We start from the raw sequence: 21,234 nt of genomic DNA, 5'->3' as shown, positions 1-21,234 counted from the left end.
GGAAGGTCCCCAACTAGAAAACACTGTGAAAACAATGTGAAATGGGGTATTCTGCATTTATTTCACCATTCTGCTTTTTTTTCACTTCATAGTTTATGCTGGGTGTCTTAAAATAAAAATTGTTCGATTTGACACTAAAATTTCTTCAGGAAAACATGAAAGCTTTTTCAGGGGGAAAAAAGTTGCTTCAAGAGGAAATTCTTGTCTCTCAGTGAGCTCAGAGTTTGCTCTACATTGGGCAAAATACTGCCTACATCTGAGGGGAAGGAGGCAGCAAGTCACGCAGGGTGCAGGACAGCAGGGCAGGAACCAGCATGGAGCACTAGCTCTGAGGAAGGCTTTTAACTGTGTCAAATGGAGTTACTGAAGTCTCTCCAGGGACTGCTCTTCCCCCTGCTCCAGGCAGGACCAGTGCCTAGATCTGAATTTGGAAGCCTCTTTGGGCTTCTTTATGGCTTGGTTGAACTCTGCTTAAGTTCCCTTATCACTGGTGGAGATGAAGACTGCAAAAGACTTCAACTTAAATCTTGTAATGGGTACGCACAAGAACTTCATAGTTTTAAGTTCCAGCTCAATACAAGAATGTATCTCCTATCTCATTGTGTGGCTTAGAATTTACTAGACTTAAAATACCTGCTCTTTTTGAATTCCATGTACTTTAGTCTTTGAGTCAGCTTTCTACAGAAATCTGTATCAGACTTGAATTGGAAGTGATTTCCTTAGGTACAAGAGGTGGTTGTTAATACTTTGTTTAAAGTCTCTAGAAGACACCATGTGGACAAGGTAGAAATAGTTATGGAAAAAAACACCTGCTAGTCCACCATGACGATCAGTACCTTGTAGGGGAATCTGCCTGCCTGCATGTGTGCTGTTTGGGGAATGTCTTGAAGCTAATGGCCAAGTGCTGGCTACTGGGTTGGGGCTGGGAGTACAAGGAATGATTAGGAGTGGTGCTGAGGTATGCAGCCATTGCATGATGGGTTTAAAGCACAGACCTCTTGGGTTAAAGTTTGGAGTTAAAGTTCTAGATGCTGTCGGTGGATGATTCCTTCAGTGCTTCATTCAAGAACAAGGCAGTGCATGAGCTCCCTTGTCATCCTCTGGTATTCCGCTGTTCTCTCTCCCCTGCTTTCTGGTTGGTACATCTCTTTCAGTTCTCCCAGTGCTTTCCCTGACCGTGGCAGGTGCCTCATCTCTACAGCATACACCAGCCCTCTTGGCAGAGATGTCAGACTCTGTATTTCCTGCCTGACACTAGCTAGCCTGTTGCACTGGATTCTTCTAATTCAAAAAGTGTGATGTTTAAAATAAGGTTGTGAATGTTGTGACACATCTGAATACAGCTCATTTGGGTTGCTCATACAAGCGTATGGTCCTCCCCCTCTCCTAATACAAATTAAGACAGATTATCAGGCTACTTTATAAATACCATGGCTAGGATTGGCTGTTGGAACTTTATAACAGTGAGAAATAATCATATTGCTTTTAATGGTTTTATAGGCCTCTTTCCTGGAGACCTATTGCTGCTGCCAAGCAACGCTCTGTGACTGAAGTGCTAGCCAAGCTTCCAAGCAGCTGGATTTGGCAGAAATTTGGAGGTTAAAGCCAGCCTCAGCAGACAATAGCTCGTGTGGTGGCCTGCAGCTGCTGCTCCACACCCAACAATAAATCCTAGTGGGGACTTGAGGCTCAAAAAGACCATTGGTGCAAAATTCCTGCAACGCACCTACCCAGAGCACAGGGAAGTATGGAAAGGTGTGCTAGAGAATGGATATCTGCAGGGTTCTGATCCATCTCCCACTTGCCATCAGAAAACAAATGTCTCTTTGGCTCTCTGCTGTGCTACAGCTAGGAAGGCAGTAAGAACTGTGCAAGGGATGTTTCCCTCTAGGGTAAGGCCTGAAACAGGTTAAGGAACTTAAGGGAGTTGAGCTGGCAGTTGAGGCAGAGGGGATTATCCTCAGCTGAGTTTTCCTTCTGTACTGTGTAAGAAGAGAAAGCTGCAGATCTTTAGCTCATGCGTTTGTTTCTTCCTTAGTAGGATCAATCTGACAGATTGCACAGATGCACTTTTATCAAGAACATTCACTTTTTCTGGCCCCAGTTGGCCCACAGAGGGCAATGTGGTCCCACAGTGCTGTACAGAAGCAGTGCCTGGCAAGCAGTGTCTCTTCTTCGAGGCAGTTTGTGTGCTTATTCCTGCTGCCAATAGTGTGTGTCTGAGGGACTGGCAGCGGGCCTGGAGCTGCACCTGAGTTTTATGAAGTGAGCTGGAGAGCCCTTTTCAAGGTCTGTGCACTCACCAGGCAGCTGGACACTCTGCTTGAAGCTCTTACAGGTCTAGGAGATGCTCATAAGCATCATCTGAATCCAGAGAGGAGGTGAAAGATGAGAGCAGAGGTACCAGCTGAGGTTTCCCCTTCTACTCTCCTGCTCAAAGAATATCTTGCCTGACCTGGCAGTGGGGCAGGCAGCTGTACAGAATTGCACAGCCCTAGCCAGGAGCCTATGGGTTAACTCACCCACCAAGGCACTTGAGTCACCCCGTGCTTGCAGGACAGCCCAGCATAGAGCAGCCTTCAGATAAAACAAAGTACCTTCTGCCTGGCTGGGGCGTAGATAAAAGCTCCCCTGGCATTTCTTGTGAAGCCTGGAGGAGACTGCCAGTGCTGAAGCTGAGCTCCCTCTGCCAGCAAACAAAACTGTCTGTAAGCTCTGAGGCTGTGTGTGAGCTATTGTTGGGGGCATAATGGCTTCTCTGTTTCCCTGCACAGTCATTGCTCCGCTAACAGGCCACTGGTCTCTTCTAAAAGTAGTTGAGTGTAAATCAAGTTCTAGAACCTGGAAAGAATTTTCATCCATTTACCTTTTACTGCCCTCAGTTGACATTTGTTTGCAGAACAGCAGTATATTTACACCCTGGTTTGAGCTGCTTTACTTGGAGATATCATTACTGCTCAGAATGAGACCCACAGATACAGGTTTTGGTTAGAGACCTCCTAATTGAAATAACAGGAGTGGGGTGGGTGAGGGGACAGTGCTTGCTGGTCTCCTCCCTCTGAGAAGAGTTTTGGTTTGGCTGGCCTGGCCTGTTTCCTCTAGTTACCTCAGTGCTGGCATGCTCACTGCTCCCTAATCCTGCTGCTGCTGCAAGGCGCCGAGTGCTGCTCTGGCTGCTGGAGCTTGTTCTACTTTGGGCTCTTGAGCATCCACAGAGGGTAGGGTTGATGGATCCACTCTTCACCCACAATGCCATGGATTGGCTTGTCTCTGAATGTGGCAAGATGCTTCCAAAAGGTAAAGGGCGTTTGGCCTATTACACAAGTACAGTAGTCAAAGTTAACACCCAGAGCTGCCCTACAGAGGGGGAAGTCGGTCCCTGAAGGCAATATGATGAATTTAGGTCTTTTTTGATGGAAGAATCTTGTAATAGAAAAGGAAATGGGTCAAAGTGTAGCTGTACAAGAAGTATTTCATCAACTGTGAGTCCCAACAAGGTGGTAGTAACTCTCCATCCCCTCAATAGCTCTCAATCTTCCTGGTGTGTATCTGTAACGTGCATGCCAGAGAGCTCCTTGGTGACTTCTGCTCGCTCACAGATGAACTGTAACCCTGTGCACCCCAGGAGCAGCTGTGTGCAGCACCGGGAAACATGGAGACATGACCACTGCCCATCACCATCTGGAAGTGGCAGGCTCACTGGAAAGATGCTCTGGCCAAGGGCCTGGACAGGGTGGGATGCTGTGCTCATACTGGGGTGTGCCAAGTAGTTTGGCCAAGGTTGCTTGCTAATGACTAAGATGTGTTTTGCAGTGGTCATTCACAGCCTTCGGGAGAGAGACTCCTCCACAGACATGGTGTTTGAAAGCACATTATATAAAGTTAATTTCTTTTTTAAGTTTTCCTCTGAAAATGATATGACTAGCATCAGTTATGTTCTGCTCTTTCAATTTCCCTTCTCACCTATGAATCTACTGGTTTTTTTTTGGTGTATGAGGTTGCCTACCTGCTGTAACTAGCCCAAGTTGCTGTTTGGGGGCCTTTTCCTTTCTGGTAACACTTCAGAGCTTTCAGGTGCTCACTGAAGCAGATCACTTTGCAAACAGGATGGCAGGAATTGGTAAAGGGGAAGCTGATAAAAGCTTCGGAGTTGTTAGAATAGTTGTTCTGCACAGTGATGGCAGGGGCATAGAAATGGTGCTGGCAATGCCCATAGAAAAGGTCTTTATGTGAATCTGAGTGAGCAGATATTTGTAAGACCCTGTTTGTGGGAGGTTTGGAGGAGGAGGAAGCCATTCACTGCCCATAGCTCAAGGGCTGGAAAGATGGGAAGGATCATATACAGCCTCACCATGTGGCTAAGAATAGGGAGGAAAAGATCAAATCCAGCCTGCATCCAGGGTGTGGGCAGGATGTAGTGCCCAACTCCATCACATTACAAAGGGGCAAAGGCCTTGCCAGCATGTGCAGGGAGGGAAATCTGGTGAAGACTCTCTGATTGGTATTCCTGACTTGATTTAGCATCTAGCTAAAATCCAGTCTGACACTGGGCCCCTGTTCTCTCAAGCAGAGCATAACTTAAATGCTTGCTGAACATCTAAAATCTTCAGAGTGTAGTCATAAAGGGCTGGGTTGTCCTATCACCATTGAAAGGTAACAGTACCAGGACATCTTGAATATCCTCTTCTCTCTTAATAGTCCATTTAAAAACAGGACATCACCCTGTTGTGAATGTCAAGGAATACAGAATTGGGCTCACAGCTCCCCTGGCCACTCCTTCCCAACCACCCTTCCATGTGCAGAGCTTCAGCTGCTGGGGGGTAGAAGGGGGAAACAGTGGATATGAAAGAAGACAGATGAAAAGGCTGCTCTTGTGTCTGATCATCTGCTTTCTAGTTCCCATACACCCCAGAAGCTGCAAGGTTGACAGTCCTGTCTCGTTCCACAGGAAGATGAAGAAGTGCTATGTGGTGACTGGAGTCCTGACTGCTGCCCTGCTGGGGCTCATCTTGTTCCTGGGTCTCTTCTTTGGACTGCCCTCTGACTCAGGGGACACACACACTTACAAGAAGGCGGCTGTGGCGACAGACGCGGGGCAGTGCTCGATAATTGGAAGGTACCTACTAATTGTTCTGTGACTTGCATTAGCTCTGACACCTCTTGCACAAGATAAAACTGTTGTTTCCCCAGTGTCCAGGTGCAAGCCTGGCAGTTGACCAGCACAGGTCACCTCTAAACTCCCCGTGGAAAGAGGAGGCCATAATAGAACCTGGGCTTTTACCATTCCTCACCAAAGTTACTGCAGTTGCTCAAAGACGGCATAGCAGGCAAAGATCCCCATGTTCATTCATGAACAATGGGAACAAGAGATGCTTTCTGAGCTCCTTATAAAATTCATTTAGCAAGCTGTCCTCTAGTCCCAGATGCAAATGCTGAGATTTCAGGCTCCTCCAAGCATTGCTGTTTCTCATGTGAATGTGTTTGGGATGCCTGTCCCCACATGCACTTTAACACATCTTGGTGCTTCCAGACTAGTGTGGATGTGTCTCTGAGGGCTGATCTGGTCTGGAACTGGACCATTAGGATCTGTTCTCTAAGTTGATAGAAGCTCAAAACTTCTTTTTCCTGAGGAACCTATAGACAAATGGGCATTAGAGAATCTGTCATAGCTGCTCTGATGAGGTTAATTGACTGCTCACAGGTAGCTGAAACACTGTAACATGTCACCATATGATGCCTTCTCTTCTGCTTCACAGGGACATCCTTCAGCAAGGTGGATCAGCAGTGGATGCTGCAATTGCAGCTATGCTCTGTGTAGGACTCATGAATGCTCACAGCATGGGCATTGGAGGGGGTCTCTTCTTTACCATCTATAGCAGCACAGGTAAGAGACAGGGCCATACACATCTGGAACAGTTTGATAAGTCTTTACTCAAGCAGGTGATTTGTCCTACCTGAATAAGGGTAAAAGATTGATTCTGACAGCCTCTGGGGGAGCACACTATCCTCAAAATAATTGCCAAGAAACTGGCTCATATTGATCAGACTTTAACAGAGACCACGCCTGTGTATTGAGCCCAGAGCTAAACATCATCTTCCTTGCTCTGTCATTAAAGGAAAAGTGGAAATCATTAACGCAAGAGAGGTGGCTCCAAGCAGAGCATCGGAGGACATGTTTTGGAACAACACACAGCTTTCTCTGAAAGGTATGGCAAAAGCTATTTCATTGCTTTGGGGGGACCAAATAACTCCAGCATTAGCTACTACTGACATGTTTAAATTAAGAATATTTCTTTAAATTAGCTTCTTGCCTATCTCCAGGATTTCTCACCCAGAAATGTCCTCTTTCACACAGTCTGCAAACTCTGTTCTGACAATGCAAGCTAAAAATAATGCCCTTCAAACTAGTTATTCACCTCAGCACTTCCTGCTTTTCACTTTATGAGAATGCAGGTGAATCCAGAGCACTGAGTATGACCTGTTCTATCTTTACACCTTTTTGAATAAATCTTTGTGGATCAGCTTAGTTCTTGTCAGTTCAATATCCTCCCTAAACACCTTTTGTGGTGGCTTCAATTAGTGGTTGAAGGGCTCCAGAGAAGAATTCATTTCCTTTCAGGGCAGTATTTTCTAATCAAAACCAAAAGAAATGCTAACTAGCTCTCTTCATGGTCACTCCTGTAACCAAGGAGGAACAGCATCTTGGAGAGGGTTTGAGAAATGTGTAGAACTTCAGGGAGGTGCCAGTAAAGACAGGATCAAAACAAACTGCAGCATCACTGTGCAATGCAGTAATCAATATATTGCAATTGTAGTTACAATGCTGCAAAAAGGTTTTTGGCTGAAGTATGTCCTCCTCTGAGGGACTGGAAACTGCAGGCAGCTGTGATAACTTCTGTGTTCTGAGCAGCTTTTCCCTGGTGCAGAGCCCACTGAGGGGAAAAGACCCAACAACGTGAGTTAATAGGAAGAGGGTAGAGCTGTTTCAACCTCTGTCTGGTGCAGTCCACAATATGTAGGCATGTTATGTTGGACAGCGTAATTCCATTAGCATCATCTGCATAAAATGAGCTGGAAGTATATGTAGTATAAGTAATCCCTGCCTAAAAACAGGGCTAACATAGAAGCCTGCTCTACCTCTGTACTCTATTATAATCACTTTCTTTTCTTGCTATGGAACACTAATATATTCCTCATCTGCTCCAGGAGGACTGTCCATTGCTGTGCCAGGAGAAATCCGTGGGTATGAGCTGGCTCACAAACGTCATGGCAAACTGGCATGGGAAAACCTGTTTCTGCCCAGCATCAAGTTGGCAAGAGAAGGGTTCCCTATTGGGAAAGGCCTTGCAGCAGCCATCAAATCAAGAGAGGAGTCAATTGAGAGCAATCCCTCACTGTGGTAGGTAGAGAAGTCTCACTGTAGTAGGCAGAGCAGTTGCTGTTCTCTACAGAGAAATTTGGGGTAACTGCATTCTAGCTGAAAAGTCTTTATGTTTGTGTAATGTAGCATCTGTGAGGAGCATGCCTCTCCTCCAGTGACAGCACTCACTGTGCCTGATGTTGTTATTCCAGCTGCCTGTCAGTGCTAAATAATGTGGCCAATTTTAGGAATGTTCAGTCCTGACCTTTAAAGAGAGAGAAATTCTGGTCTTTTGAAGTCCATTTGTCTGAGCAAAGGTGGAATTAGAGTACTTGTTGGGATAAATCTGTCAGACAGCACCATATTTTCTGAATCCTCAGCTTTTCCTCATGCTGTAAGTATATCAAGCTAATCTTACCTGCAGCTGGGGAAATTGCAGAGACTCCTCGAACATTTCTCCTGCTCTCAGACAGTGGGAATTTTGGTCATATCATAGAATCGTTAGGGTTGGAAAGGACCTTAAGATCATCCAGTTCCAACCCCCCTGCCGTGGGCAGGGACACCTTATGCTAAATCATATCACCCAAGGCCTCGTCCAACCTGGTCTTGAACACTGCCAGGGATGGAGCATTCACAACATCCCTGGGCAACCCATTCCAGTGCCTCACCACCCTAACAGGAAAGAATTTCCTTCTTATATCCAATCTAAACTTCCCCTGTTTAAGTTTTAACCCGTTACCCCTTGTCCTGTCACTACAGTCCCTAATGAAGAGTCCCTCTCCAGCATCCCTATAGGCCCCCTTCAGATACAGGAAGGCTGCTATGAGGTCTCCACGCAGCCTTCTCTTCTCCAGGCTGAACAGCCCCAACTTCCTCAGCCTGTCTTCATACGGGAGGTGCTCCAGTCCCCTGATCATCCTCGTGGCCTCCTCTGGACTTGTTCCAACAGTTCCATGTCCTTTTTATGTTGAGGACCCCAGAACTGCACACAATACTCCAGGTGAGGTCTCACGAGAGCAGGGTAGAGGGGCAGGATCACCTCCTTCGACCTGCTGGTCACGCTCCTTTTGATGCAGCCCAGGATACGGTTGGCTTTCTGCAGCCAACCTTTCCTCAAACAATGCCTCTGACCATCCATTTCTGGCAGTGACTATGAACATAAAGGGTTTTCAGTGCTCCTCCACTTCTTACAGTCAAACCCTTCCTATCTATGTCCAGCCCTACTGGAGATCATGCTTAAGTCTCTCTTTTCCTTAAAATCTCTGGCAGCTGCAAGTTGGTTTCCAATCCAATTGGGATGTACAGCCTGGGCCTATCTCTTGTACTTCCATCTGGCAGGTCCACAGCAGCACATTTGTGATCCTTGATGAGGGAGTGTCCTGGGTTCAGGACACTTAAACCACAACAGGGAGTTAAAGATGAAACTGTCTACCTCAAAGTGCTGTGACAAACTGGGATCAAAACATGTTCTCCTGGGCTCACTGGAAGCTTTGAGCCTTATAGCTTCAGTCTGTGCCCTGAACTGAACTGAGTGCAAGAACTATGGCCTCTCCCGGGCATCTTGAGGGAGTTGTTGGGCCCCTTGGGCAGCTAGGGAGGGTGGCCTGGCTTGGTGAAAAACGTCAACGCTCCCTCCTGTAGGCTTCACTGAGCAAACTCTGAGCAATGTGGAACCTCGGGTCAGGAGCCCCTGTTCACTTTTATGTCCCAGTGCAAGATTTCAGGACCCCTGGGGCATGGTTTACACAGTCTCTCTTCTCTCCAAGAAGCCTCTAGCATGAGCACTCAAATACTGTGTCGGTACAGGTACACATAGTGTTGAACTTGCCTCTCAGATCTGATCTTCTCAATCTCCTTTCTCTGTTAGTGAAGTGTTCTGCAAAAGAGGGAAAATTCTGCATGAGGGCGATATCATGAAGATGCCTAAACTAGCCAACACATACGAGACTATAGCCAGAGAAGGAGCAGATGCCTTTTACACAGGAAGCCTGGCAAAGCAGATCATCGATGATATCCACAGTGTAGGTGAGAAACAGGACATCTGTCCAAAAGAGCATGAGTGACTTGACTGCTGCTGCTCAGCACCCAGGGAGGAGCTAGTGACCTGCAGAAACCTTGGAAGTGGGTCAAGTCCCCTGCCCGAAATGCTGCCTCTGAGAAGTGTGGCAGCAGGACACTAGAGAAGTTCTTAGCACTCTAATGAATGCATTTGAAACTCAGTCTGAAATGGACAGTGTATGCTGTGCATTTCTGTACCATAAAGTCTAGCAAGCCTATGTGTTTCTGGATGTAGATAGTGGATGCATGCATACAGAGCATGAATCCAACAAGTTTCTACCTAAAACATGACACGGTCCTGTAAACTCTGAGCTTGTTTAATCTCTCGATACCACTAGATGGTGGTAGTATCGTATCCTTACTAGCTAGCATTGGCCAGCTTGAACCTCATCTGAATAAGTCATTTGTGGTGGTCAATTATTGTCTTCCCCCTTCTGTTAAGAAAGGCAATAGAACATAAAAGTGATTCTGTTTGTGGGGTAACACAGCACCCGAAAGCTGCATCCTCCTTCTGTAAACAGGACTCTTAAGGTCTTTGTTACCTGACATTGCCAGTGTCCTTTGTAAATAAAAAAAGATGGATGACCAGATTTTTGGCTGCTGTAAATCAGCTCAACTTCAAGCTTAGGCTATCTGAGCCTCAGCTGGATCTATTAAGGAATAAATTAATCTCTTGTGCATCCATCTTTGCTTTCTTTACCTTGCAACTCTTTAGATTTGCCTCTGTTCCCTCCTGTCCTTGCTGTGATGCGCAGTGATGGAGTATTGCTTTCTCTTCCTACCAAAGATCACATAAACCCACACTCATAGTTTCCTTTTCTTTTCCAGGGGGCATTGTCACATTGGAAGACCTGCGGGACTACAATGCAACAGTGATAGAAGACCCCATAGCAATCACACTTGGGGAGTTTACCCTCTACACACCTAGTGCCCCTCTAAGTGGCCCTGTGCTCGCCCTCATCTTCAACATACTGAAAGGTGAGTGCCCCTGAGCAGTACCTTACAGGCAACAGGACCGTGAGGGCTCCAAAGACAACACCTTTTTAGTTTTGGGAGTTGTGCCTCCCTTGATAGCCCTCCAGCAGGTGGGAAGTCTGATACCCCAGGAGGGATCAGAGATGTGGAAACATTTCTCTTCTGTTGCAAACTCCTTCCTACTTGAAATACAGGTGTGAGAGGGAAAATATGCTTGTGACTGGGGCACTTCCCTGATACCTGCATGTGTAGAAACTAACTTGTACTTGAGGCTTTTTTGGGAAACATCTCTGCAAAGTAAAAAGCCTGCTGGTGATTCCCTTAGTGCTCAAAACTACCAGAGCTCCTGCGTTCTCTGTGGGGAGATTAGGACAGTCCAGTGATTACATCTCTGAGAGATTGGGCTTCAAGATTATACCATTTGACACAGGTTTATTTGCAATCCATTGACCATGTACTTTCGTTTGTTGTTCACAGTTATTTGTCTTCTGTTGCCAGGATATAATTTCTCTGCTGACAGCATCAAAACGGTGGAGAAGAAAGGTCTGACTTACCACCGCATTGTGGAGGCCTTTCGCTTTGCCTATGCCAAGAGGACTTTACTGGGAGATCCCAAATTTGTCAACATTACAGAGGTACCTGGCAAAAGCCTTTTCTTTCTGCAACACCAAGACTGGCTGGAGCACGGCTTAAAGTTTATGGGTGACTAAACTTTGTTAGGGATGCTCTGTGACACCTGATATTTGCAGGCACTGTAATATCTCTGAATCCAAATGTGAAGTCCTGTGTGACTCATGGCTGAGTATGAGGGATATAAATGGAGGAAACCTCCCTGATGTAAGGAAAACCAAAATCCTTAATTCATGAGGAGCATCTGAGTATATTTAGGGCTAACCCTCCCTCGTTTCGTAGTGCTTGAAGCCTTATTAGATGACATCCCTGTGGCTCTCTAACCCCAGTCCTGCCTAAAGTAAATGGACCAACATAGGGGAAGGGCTGAGGCAGGAACCCTTCTTTTCCCAACTTCACACTTTGTGCTTTTACTTCTGTGACTCTGCAAAAGCAGCAGGATCTGAGCCCAGCCCAGCTTGATGAATACCAATTTGCTGTTTACAGAGCAATGATCAGAGCTTGCCTTGGCCTAGTTCTCTCGATTCCTTTCCTCTCACCTTTGAAGCAAGTGTAACACTGCTTGCCTACGCCTTACAGCAGTGTTGATGTACAGTGATGTAAAGTGATGACAGCTTTCCATAGACCTGCAATGATAGATGCCGATTATCTCCCTACACAAAGGGCTGCATTGTACCAGCTGCTTTTGTGACTGCTTAAAATGATTTTTGGTACAATGTCCATCTCTCAAGAAGGAGGAATGCCCCTGCTGGAAAACTATAGCTTCACTGCTGGGATTTGCCACTCTTCCATGCTCTGAAGTATTGGATATCAACCTCATAACTACATGTCACTTAAACTTAATCTGCTGAGTAACTGCATTGGATTTCTCTGACAGGCGATCAGAAACATGACGTCTGAGTTCTTTGCGGATAGTCTCCGAAGGAGAATCACAGACAACACCTCCCATCCAGTTGACTACTATGAGCCAGTATATTACACTGGAGATAATGCCGGTACATCCCACCTCTCCATTGTGGCTGATGATGGCAGTGCTGTGTCCGCCACCAGCACCATCAACCAATAGTATGAGCTCGGACATTACTTCCATGTAGGCCTTTGTCATCTTCCTAGTGGTGGTTCTGTGGTTGGTATAAAACATCACTGAACTGTCACCTCTTTGTTGGGGTAGTGATGAATATCACTGTTGATGGGCACTACTGCTGAGCTTGCAGGTCAGTTCTTAACACTGAGACCTATGTGGCTGGGTCAGAGAACAAGATGTGTCCTCTCTCATTTGGAGTTCACCCACCAAGAAAACATGCACTCCATCTGGATCTTATTATAAGCAGTGGTATCACTGCTGGCTCTGACTTCCCAGACAGGAGTTTGAGCTAATACAGCTGGCCTGGAAGTGCAGTGCTTGTCTTCAAGTGCTGGCAGGAAGAGCTGTTTTCCGTGTGTGTAGCTTGAAGCTTGGAAGGGGGGGTGAAGGTTCTTTTTGTCCATAGAAAATGTCTCCAGCTTGACATCAAAGCAAATCCTCAGTGATTCCCCAGTGTGCCAGCCTGTGAGTTATGCTGCCTCTGGATGAAGTGCCATTCTGCCTGCTGGAAAGGGAAATAGTTGTATTTAGTTGCTGTGCTGTTCTTCCTCTTGGGGTCCTTACAGGGGAGCTGTACAGCAGGGCTCTGAGCTGCCTTTCCTCTTTGTGTACTCATGGCATAAACTACTTCCTTCCCCCAAGAGGTGACAGAACGTCCTTTACAAGAGGAGAGATTGGAGAGTAATTCCAATCAAATTCCAGGTTTGACATTGCAGTAATTCACCTGAAGGTTCTCCTGGATTTGCTCTAGTTTTGACATATTTGCACCAACTTGTTTTCTCTAGCTTTGGCTCTGATGTACGATCCAAAGTGAGTGGAATCCTATTTAATGATGAGATGGATGACTTCAGCTCACCTTACATAATCAATGGATTTGGAATCCCTCCTTCTCCAGCAAATTTCATAGCACCAGGTACGAACTATAAACTACCTTTCTGACTCCGACTTTTGGCTATGTCTTGCATATTAATGCTGTGGTGTCTGCAAGGTAGGCTGCAGTATGTCTGCCATCAGGCACAGAGCTGGGCCTTTCTGCAGAGGATGGAAAGTCATCTGGCATCCCTGGCAGAAGCACACAACCAGCCCCCGGTGCAGTCCTGAAGGAGAGGCTGTCTAAAGAACAGCTTTTGTGTCTGACTCCTTCCAACAGCCAGAAATCCTTTCCCTGGGAGCTCAGCACATGTCAAATGAAATTACTTAGAGCTGCAAAAGATTTCTTTGAACTGATTTAAGAGGGAGGCAGCAGCAGGAGCTAACTACAAAGTGTTAGATGGCACTGCTCAGCCTTCTCCCTGTGCTGCCTTGGCAGCTGTAAGACAGCTTTGGGTAGATACAGCTCACAATACCTAACCCAAGCAATCTGCCTGCTCCACTACTGCAGACCCAGATAAATGCTACTAAAGCGGGCTGGGATTCTGCTAACCTGTGTTTTGGAGAGGAACAGGGAAATGAAAGGACAGGAAGGAATGTGCCATAGCATATTGGAGGCAGCTGCATCACAGACAAGTCCAGCTGGGACAGGACTGTGAGGAAAGGTACCTTCAGCCTCTGTGAAGAACCAGGGCTGAGTTTGCATCGCAGAAGCATGAAGGAGATGGGTACAGGGGACAGTGGGATCTCCAAGGGCTGACAAGACACAGGAGCTGAGTCAGGAGGGTAGATACTGAGGCTCTGGGTTCAGACATGGGGGCAGGAGCTGGCAGTTCATAAGCTGCAGGTGGAAAGCTGAGCCTGTCTTGCACCTCTGACCCCAACAGGTAAGCAGCCGATGTCCTCTATGTGCCCCTCCATCTTGGTGGATAAAACGAAGAAGGTCAGGATGGTGGTTGGTGCTTCTGGAGGAACAAAAATAACCACAGCAACAGCACTGGTATGTGATGATATGGGAGAACTGGTGACACAGCTAAGGCCAAACAAGGTGGGGGAGAGGCAGCGTTTGGGGTAAGGGGCTGAAGTGTGCACCTGCTACACCATGGCTGTAGCTCTGCTGTGGGCCAGGGGCTTGAAAGGGAGGTTCCTGCCACTCCTGCCACAGCTACAAAGGTACTCACTTCTTTCAGGGATTCCAGGTCTTTTCCTTTGGCAAGTTGTTCTTACCACTTGCAGAAGATTTTTTACTTCAGTTTAGCATCAACTTCTTTTCTGGATCTCCATGAACTAGTCTCTTTAGCTACTTTAGAACCATTCCCTTCCAAAATCCTGAACTTTGGATGAAAGTCACACAGAGAAGCTGAGTAAGACCTTAGGTCAGGCATGGTCTCAGGCCATCTGACAGGCAGGCTCTCTGTGGGCTGCTGTGGCAGCCATTCAAATGCCCAGCTAGCCTAGAAGTGAATGCAGGAGAAAGCTGTCTCCTGTGCCAGCACACACAGTTGTGCACATCACATCAGGCTGGATCTTGCTTTCTGGCTCAGGTAAAGAAGTCTCTGTAAAAACCGCTACAAGCAGCTTTCTAGCCCCTCATCCCAAAGCTGTTTCCATTTGCCAGCAGCTCCAAATGGCAACTTAATCATGTAGAGATGAACCAGGTTTAAGGAAACCGGTTGCACAGTAACAGGAGGCTGTAGCTGTGTTTACTGAGGTGACTGCTGTGCGTGTCAGCCAGCACTAGCTTAATCACAGCATCATAAATCCAGCTACAATAGCTTGATGATCTGATCCTTTTACCATGTTAATTTTAGTAACTCGTAGTCTCTTTGTGTGGGAATCCTCCTAAGCATATAAAAAATGGCTTGCTGTACCTGTGTTTTGGTTTAGCTGAGAGAGGAACCACTGAAAGCATCTGGGACCAGAAAGTATGCCTTTAATGGTCTCTTGTGAACATTCTTCAGATAACTCTGCCTGTGTTGCTACAAGGGCCAGGCTTCTATAAAGACAAGTAACTAACATTGTGGCTTTTTGCTTCTTACAGGCAATCATCAATTCCATCTGGTTTGGCTATGATGTGAAGAAAGCCGTGGAAGAGCCAAGAATTCATGATCAGCTGTTTCCCAGTATCACAGAGCTTGAGCAGGAAATAGAGGAGGTTTGTCTAGCTGGAGCCTGGGGTGTGTGAACTTGTATGGGCTGGGTTCCTAGTTTTGGGAAGACAGGCTTGTGGAAAATCTTTGCCAAATGCTCCTAGGTGAGCAGTACTGAAGCTGATAGGTTAAGTATTGTTCAGAGTGTAATCTGAACAGTTTAATCTCAGTTAAAAAAAATCTGGTTTAATCTCAGTCCCATGGGTTTGAAGGGGTGCATTCAAACATGACCTACATCTGAAACTGAGGGTATGTATTTTTTTGCATTGTTGTTTGCCTCACAAAACTTGCAAAACACAAAACCACATCAGGGCCCCAACCATTCAGCAGTCTAAATCCAGTGACCCTCAGGAAAAGCTTGTCCTATTGCACAACCTCCCAGTTGTGCTGGCACAGAGTGCAGGAGGATGCATAGAGGGACACGAGAACAAACCTGGAAATCTTTTCCCAGCAAAGGTGACTGCGCAGCACTGTTGGTGTGAGAGCCAATGGCAACATCTGCCTAGCCCTGCATATCACTCACCTGAGCTGGCAGCTTCCTTCACCCTGAGGAATTACATGTCCCAGAGGCCTGAGACCGATGAAGTCTTTGTATATCTCTCATCTCATGCCTCTATATTAGAAAAAACACTCCTACATAAGGCAGTTTTCTTCATCAAACTATGCAGAAGATCCTCCTTTAATAAGCATCTTATTAAGGTAACAGCTGCCTGCACTGGGGAGGATGCCCTGCTCTATACAAGTCCTACGTTTTCCCCATTCCCAAACAGGATCCATCAGCTTTGGCTGTTTGCATATGAATATCAGAGGCTCCATGACCAGGAACAGTATTGGTCGCTCACACTAAGCACCACAAATGCCACATCTTCCCAATTCTACCTCCTCAAAAGCAGGGCATGCCAGTGAAGAGGAGGAGCAGCATGTAGTTTTAGATCCACCTAGTAGTCACAGAGGATGCAGGTTGCAGCACATGTGCAGCTCCCCTCCCGTTGTCCTCATTCACTTCTGCATTCCAGGGTATAGAAGAAGAACTAAGGAAGAGGAAACACAACACCACGCGGGTGAGCGGTGGTGCAGTTGTGCAAGCCATTCTCAGAACAGATGAAGGATGGGCTGCAGCCTCTGATTCCCGGAAAGGTGGCTTCCCTGCAGGCTACTGATGTGGCTCGGCTCCTTTTTTCGGTGGTCTGGTGACACTGAGGTGTGTTTGGGGGGAAGATCCTTTAGGTCTGCAACTCAGGGACTTCTCACAGGAAAGAACAAATTTACCTGTGGTTCTATTGACAGAGCTGGGACAGTTCTCTACAGCCATGACTGAAGTGCCTCATGCCACAGCAGTCTGCTGAGACAGGCATGTCATATCAGGGCGTGCAGTACTTACTTCAAAAGACTTTCACCTTGAAGAGTTTGCTCCCTGTCTCCTCTTCAGCGCATGAACTGGGTACCCAGAGTTTCTGAATAAGCTCATTCGAGCTGCAGGAAGTGTTTCCCCTGCACAGCGTCAGCTACCAGGAATGTCCCTGTCACTGCTAGAGAAGAGTTGTTTTCTGTTGAGTAGGTGGGAGTTACAGGACTCTGGGGACTGGAGTTTTTTAAGTTACAGACTAGTAGGTCTATGCCTTAGCAGGAAGCCCAGCTCTAGACTGGGAGAAGCCTTCACAATCTCACTGCTCTTTCTTTTAACTACAGATGTTTCTGCTTTTCACTTCAGTTGGTTATTGGAGGCGAGTGTGTAAGTGGGGAAATGGCTTCAAACTTTTTTATATTTCTGTTGAGAAGGTCTAAAGGGAAAATGCTACCTGTAAAACTCTGAGCACAACTAAATAAATGAACATGGAGTCACACATTTTTCTTGCCTGCGCAGTTGCTCCTGTGAGCAAGGATGGCGAGGGCCTGTGTGAAAGAAGCTCTCCTGAGGTATTTCTCTTTTCTTCACGCCTCTGATGAAAGGAGGAGTTAAAAAAAGTTAAATCTCCAAAACAAGGCTGCTTTTCTCCAGTTTGCTTCTTACCACATCAAACTGCAGGCCTGAAATACCAGAGTCTGAGGAAATGAAGCCTCTAGAGAAGGGCACCCTGCAGCTACTCTTGTTAGAAGGTAAGTTACCATTAATCAGACGGTGAATGACCTCCCAGAAATCCGTATCTGATCTGGAACAGCTAACAGTGTTTGTAACTATGCACGAGGAGGCTTTGGTGTTCACCTACCAGCATGGACTAATACTCAGCCTAAAAAAAAGCCAACAATTCCAGCATGTCGTCAAGCTCTAGGGATGTTTGTAAGTAGCAGTAACTGAACTCAGCTATTTGGCTTGTTGGAACTTCCCGTCAGTTTGGAAAAACCTTAAAATACAGAATGCACTGCAGAGAAAATGAAAGGCTGAGATTTTAGGAATCAGGCCTCTCTTTCCTGACAGTTTCTGGAACAGAGGAGAGTCTACTTTTAAGGAATGAACTATATCATGCTTAAGGAGTCATAACTTTAACATGTATATTTGCTTCTATCACTTCCACTAAATGAGAGGCTTTTACCACAGGTTGCCTGGGATGTGCTCTGTGCTCCTTTTTGCTAAGCTGTTACTGATGACAGTGTGTTAGATGCAGCAAAGGCAGTGGTGGTAAATAACCCGAAGTCATTGTGTTCCTTTATGAATGAGAGTGGTCTGGGGACAAACCTGTATCCTTTTGTCACTGAACTGAGCGCACTGAGTCTCCAGAATGAGCAAGTGTTAGTTCTGGAAACACCTGCATCACAGTCCTCTCTCAAAAGCAGCCCTCTGCTTGGGTGTCAGGGTAGGCAGCAGTTTAAGAAGAAATTCCCAGACTGGTTTAAAACACTTTATTAAAAATATAATTTAAAGACTTCACCAGAAAATAGAGCAGCTTTTGTACAGCGATGCTTTAACAATCTGTGTAAGATGAGTACAAAAATAATTCTCTCCTGTTGGCATGAGCATGAATGGGGAGAGACCAGAGTCGGGGGCTCCTTACTCAAGCCGATCTCAGTCAGCGGTGAGGAGGTGGCAGAATGAGAGCAGAGATCCTACAGGAGCTGTTTGCTAGTGAGGACTACAGGACTGCTGCAGTGGGAGATCTGCGCTCTCATTCCTTTCCGTCTTGCAAATGAAAGCTCTGGTGGGTTTTATAAACTGCTTAATTGGCTCAGTTTCAGTGTTAGTAGCAAAGTTGTTAAATGGCAGTGAGCTCTGGACTACAGATAATATTGCCACACTTTCTTGGTGGGAAGCAGCTGTGATATTGCTGTACTGTGGCAAGGTGATGGGCTGGATTACAGAAGTAATCAGAAGTGAATGCAATTGGAGGCTTAGTTACCTGGTGACTTGCTTTTTTCTGCTACCCAGACATGATGGAGCGTGGCCTAAGGCTGCCCAAAGCTTAAAAGGGAAGGGAGAGCTGCTCTGCCTGTCTGCAGCCAGTGCCGTTCTCGGTTGGTTTTTGTTAACTCTAGCTCAGTTGGGCTGGCCAGAAACAACTTCAGATCTGGCTAAAGCCAGCGTCTGGTCTAGTTAGTCTGTGTGGTCCTGAAATGTGAGCTGCAGATGGTGTCTGGTGCCCATAGGTGCACCCCATAGGGGGTTATTTCTGACACTAGAACCAATGTACCCAGGAACTGGCAACTGAAGTGAAGGAGGGGGTTAATGACAATAGCGAATTATGTAGATTGAAGATGACTGCCAAAAACCCCCAAAGGAATCCCTTTCAAACGAATATAAACTGCCCCCCCCCCCCCCCCCAAACTTCAGGCTGATTCCCTGGCCTTAGTCACATTCAGACACATTTGAATGTTTACTAACAGGGTGCTGTGCCACTTCTGCTTGAGTGAGCACCACTAATGGAGAAACCTGTAGTCCTTCCTGAACTAGGGGATTTAAGATATATTCCACTAGGATGAGGAAGGATGGGGCAGTGCATGGAGCTGGCTCTCCACATAACAAACTTGTCTTTCATATGCATGATGAAGTGCTTGCGGCTATGATCTGGCAGCTCAGAATTCCCTCTCATTAAGCTCATACATCAGAATCCCTTCTTATACAAGCTGCAGTCATGCTATAGTCCTTAGTGTACAACTTCTGAAGGAAAACATGTGTCTGGCTCTAGTCAGCTTGACTCAGCACATCATTAAAGAGCAAGTGAAGGCTGAGATTCCAACAAGTCAATGGCTTTATTGGACAGACTGTGGGTAAGAATGTAGACTTCAAGCCTATCTGGCCTTGTTTGCAAGTGGGTTTGTGCGTGGCCTTGTTTGGTTTTTAAGAGTATGTGCACAAGTACTTGTTATGGTGTTTACAGAGGGATTTTGTTTGCTTGGGTACTAGGAATATCATGGGCTATGTGTGAGATAAGAACTAACACAGGGGAGGCCTCTGCTAGTGCCTTGCTCTGATTTGGCTTCAATTTCAGGAACACACATACAATATTGTCTGTGCCCATAGGGAAGTACAGCTCATCAGCTTTCAGAAGATGGAGTTGTTGGGAGTCATGGGAAGTTGTCCCTGGTATTTGAGAAAAGCTTTTGGGAGGTTGGTTTTGGATTTTTTTTTTTAGGTTTTTTTTTTTTTTTTTTAATGTTTGATTCTTGGCCATTTTGAGCAAAGTAAAGTTATGAAATAACTTCAAAAGACCTTTTGTGTCCAGCCACATGAGTTCTGTTCTCTCCTCCAGAGGATTCCTCTGTAATAGCTCTTTTAAGACAGTGTATAAGTTCTGCCTAGAGACTAGCTGTGGTAACAGGGAGTTGGAGCATGTCCTTAGACTACAGGAGAAAAGCATTGTGGTAACGCTTGGTAGTGCTGCATCACTTCTCAGCAAGCCCTAGTGTTTGCCTGGCAAGGCTGAGCTCATGACTACAAACAAGGCTTCTGGGCACATATCCTTTGCATGTTGAAGAAAGTTCTAAAGCTCCCCAAAGTAACAGCTCTTCCACTGCAGGCCTCACCTGCCTTCCCAAATGACTTCTGCTGGCATGTGGAGGGAGAACTGGCATGATCTGGGACTCCTCTCGCCACAGGGAGAGGTGCCCCCAGGGAGCTGAGCTGAAGCCTGTCCACCCCAGGGAACACACATTGTCCAATAGGAAGCTTATTCTCAAAGTCACCAATGGGCAGGGTTGAAGGATGCTTTGGCACAGTTACTCTGAGCTTCTGGGTCCCTTGCAACCCCAAAGCAAGAGTGTAGTAGGACAGCAGATGTGAGCTATGGTGAGCCAATTCCATCTGCCTCCTTTGGGAAAAATTGGGCTTCTTTGGGTAAGGAACCAAAGAGGAAGAGTGTGGGGTTTTACTCTCTTCCCTTTCCAAACCCACCCTCTAAGCCTGGACACTTAACGATTTTACAGTTCAGACCCTACAGACACTGCTCCCAATCCTCATAACCAGAATAGCTACTTAATTCACATTGCTGAGTCACAATAATAATTATTGTGGCAATACCTGAAAGAAACCAATCCTACCCTTAACTGGGACTCTCCAACAGGAATGGAAGATACATCTGGGCCATCACAGTGTTCTCAGTGAGGCTTGGACCAGTTTTCCTTTCCCATTTTGTATTTTCTTACTCTGAATAGCTGACATGCTCAAGAAATACATTTTTCCATGTATCAGATAAGTGAGGGAGGGTGTAGCTCTAATCAAGGCTGGCTGACCTGTTGCATTGCCTGAGGGTGACTTGCATTCTCTGGAACTGGGTTTAAGCACAAGTTTTACCCATGCTCTCGGAGGCATCCTGATGGGAACAGGCAATACTGGCATGTCCAAGCCAAAGTACGTTCTGAATCTAGTTATCTCCTGTAGTTTTGTGAGCTGTGATGGCATTTCATGCTAATATCCAGCTGACTTCCCCATCTTCCTTTTATCAGAGTAAGCAGAGATGCATTTTCCTTCCTTGGAAATTCCCTGCACAACATTCATTGCAAAATTAACTTTATTTTCCTTATGTCCTCTTCTCAGCAGACTGCTTCTAACCTCCTGTAAGGGGGAGAGAAGAGGAAATGGAGTGAATGGGGCAGAAACCTGAGGTCTTAGCATTGCCAGGTGTAAAAATGAAGGATGTGTACATGGGGTCAGGTTGAGAAAGTGAGATTTAAGCAAC

At 46.2% G+C, this 21,234-nt stretch overlaps 2 protein-coding genes across 12 annotated transcripts in view; one reads left to right on the top strand and one right to left on the bottom strand.

Moving 5' to 3' along the window:
- Positions 1-16,973, top strand: part of GGT1 (gamma-glutamyltransferase 1) — a 61,751-nt gene extending 44,778 nt beyond the window's left edge. For all 9 annotated transcript variants that reach the window (XM_057411405.1, XM_057411404.1, XM_057411407.1 and 6 more), the window contains 12 exons: positions 4,949-5,116; positions 5,757-5,884; positions 6,117-6,206; positions 7,207-7,399; positions 9,228-9,385; positions 10,247-10,396; positions 10,892-11,028; positions 11,901-12,088; positions 12,893-13,020; positions 13,865-13,977; positions 15,019-15,132; positions 16,144-16,973. In XM_057411405.1, the coding sequence (XP_057267388.1) occupies positions 4,953-5,116; positions 5,757-5,884; positions 6,117-6,206; positions 7,207-7,399; positions 9,228-9,385; positions 10,247-10,396; positions 10,892-11,028; positions 11,901-12,088; positions 12,893-13,020; positions 13,865-13,977; positions 15,019-15,132; positions 16,144-16,287 (1,707 nt within the window). In that variant the 5' untranslated portion in view covers positions 4,949-4,952 and the 3' untranslated portion in view covers positions 16,288-16,973. The remainder of the gene's footprint in view (positions 1-4,948; positions 5,117-5,756; positions 5,885-6,116; positions 6,207-7,206; positions 7,400-9,227; positions 9,386-10,246; positions 10,397-10,891; positions 11,029-11,900; positions 12,089-12,892; positions 13,021-13,864; positions 13,978-15,018; positions 15,133-16,143) is intronic.
- Positions 16,974-20,567: 3,594 nt separating this feature from the next.
- Positions 20,568-21,234, bottom strand: part of GGT5 (gamma-glutamyltransferase 5) — a 36,732-nt gene continuing 36,065 nt past the window's right edge. For all 3 annotated transcript variants that reach the window (XM_057411399.1, XM_057411398.1, XM_057411397.1), the window contains one exon: positions 20,568-21,110. In XM_057411399.1, the coding sequence (XP_057267382.1) occupies positions 20,964-21,110 (147 nt within the window). In that variant the 3' untranslated portion in view covers positions 20,568-20,963. The remainder of the gene's footprint in view (positions 21,111-21,234) is intronic.

The sequence above is a fragment of the Pezoporus wallicus genome, unplaced genomic scaffold, assembly GCF_028554395.1.
Source record: "Pezoporus wallicus isolate ANWC-B61680 ecotype Strahan unplaced genomic scaffold, APGP_CSIRO_Pwel_v1 contig_6401, whole genome shotgun sequence".
Lineage (NCBI taxonomy): Eukaryota > Metazoa > Chordata > Aves > Psittaciformes > Psittacidae > Pezoporus > Pezoporus wallicus.
Note: the sequence above shows the minus strand (reverse complement) of the source record. Positions and strands in the feature narration are given on the sequence as shown.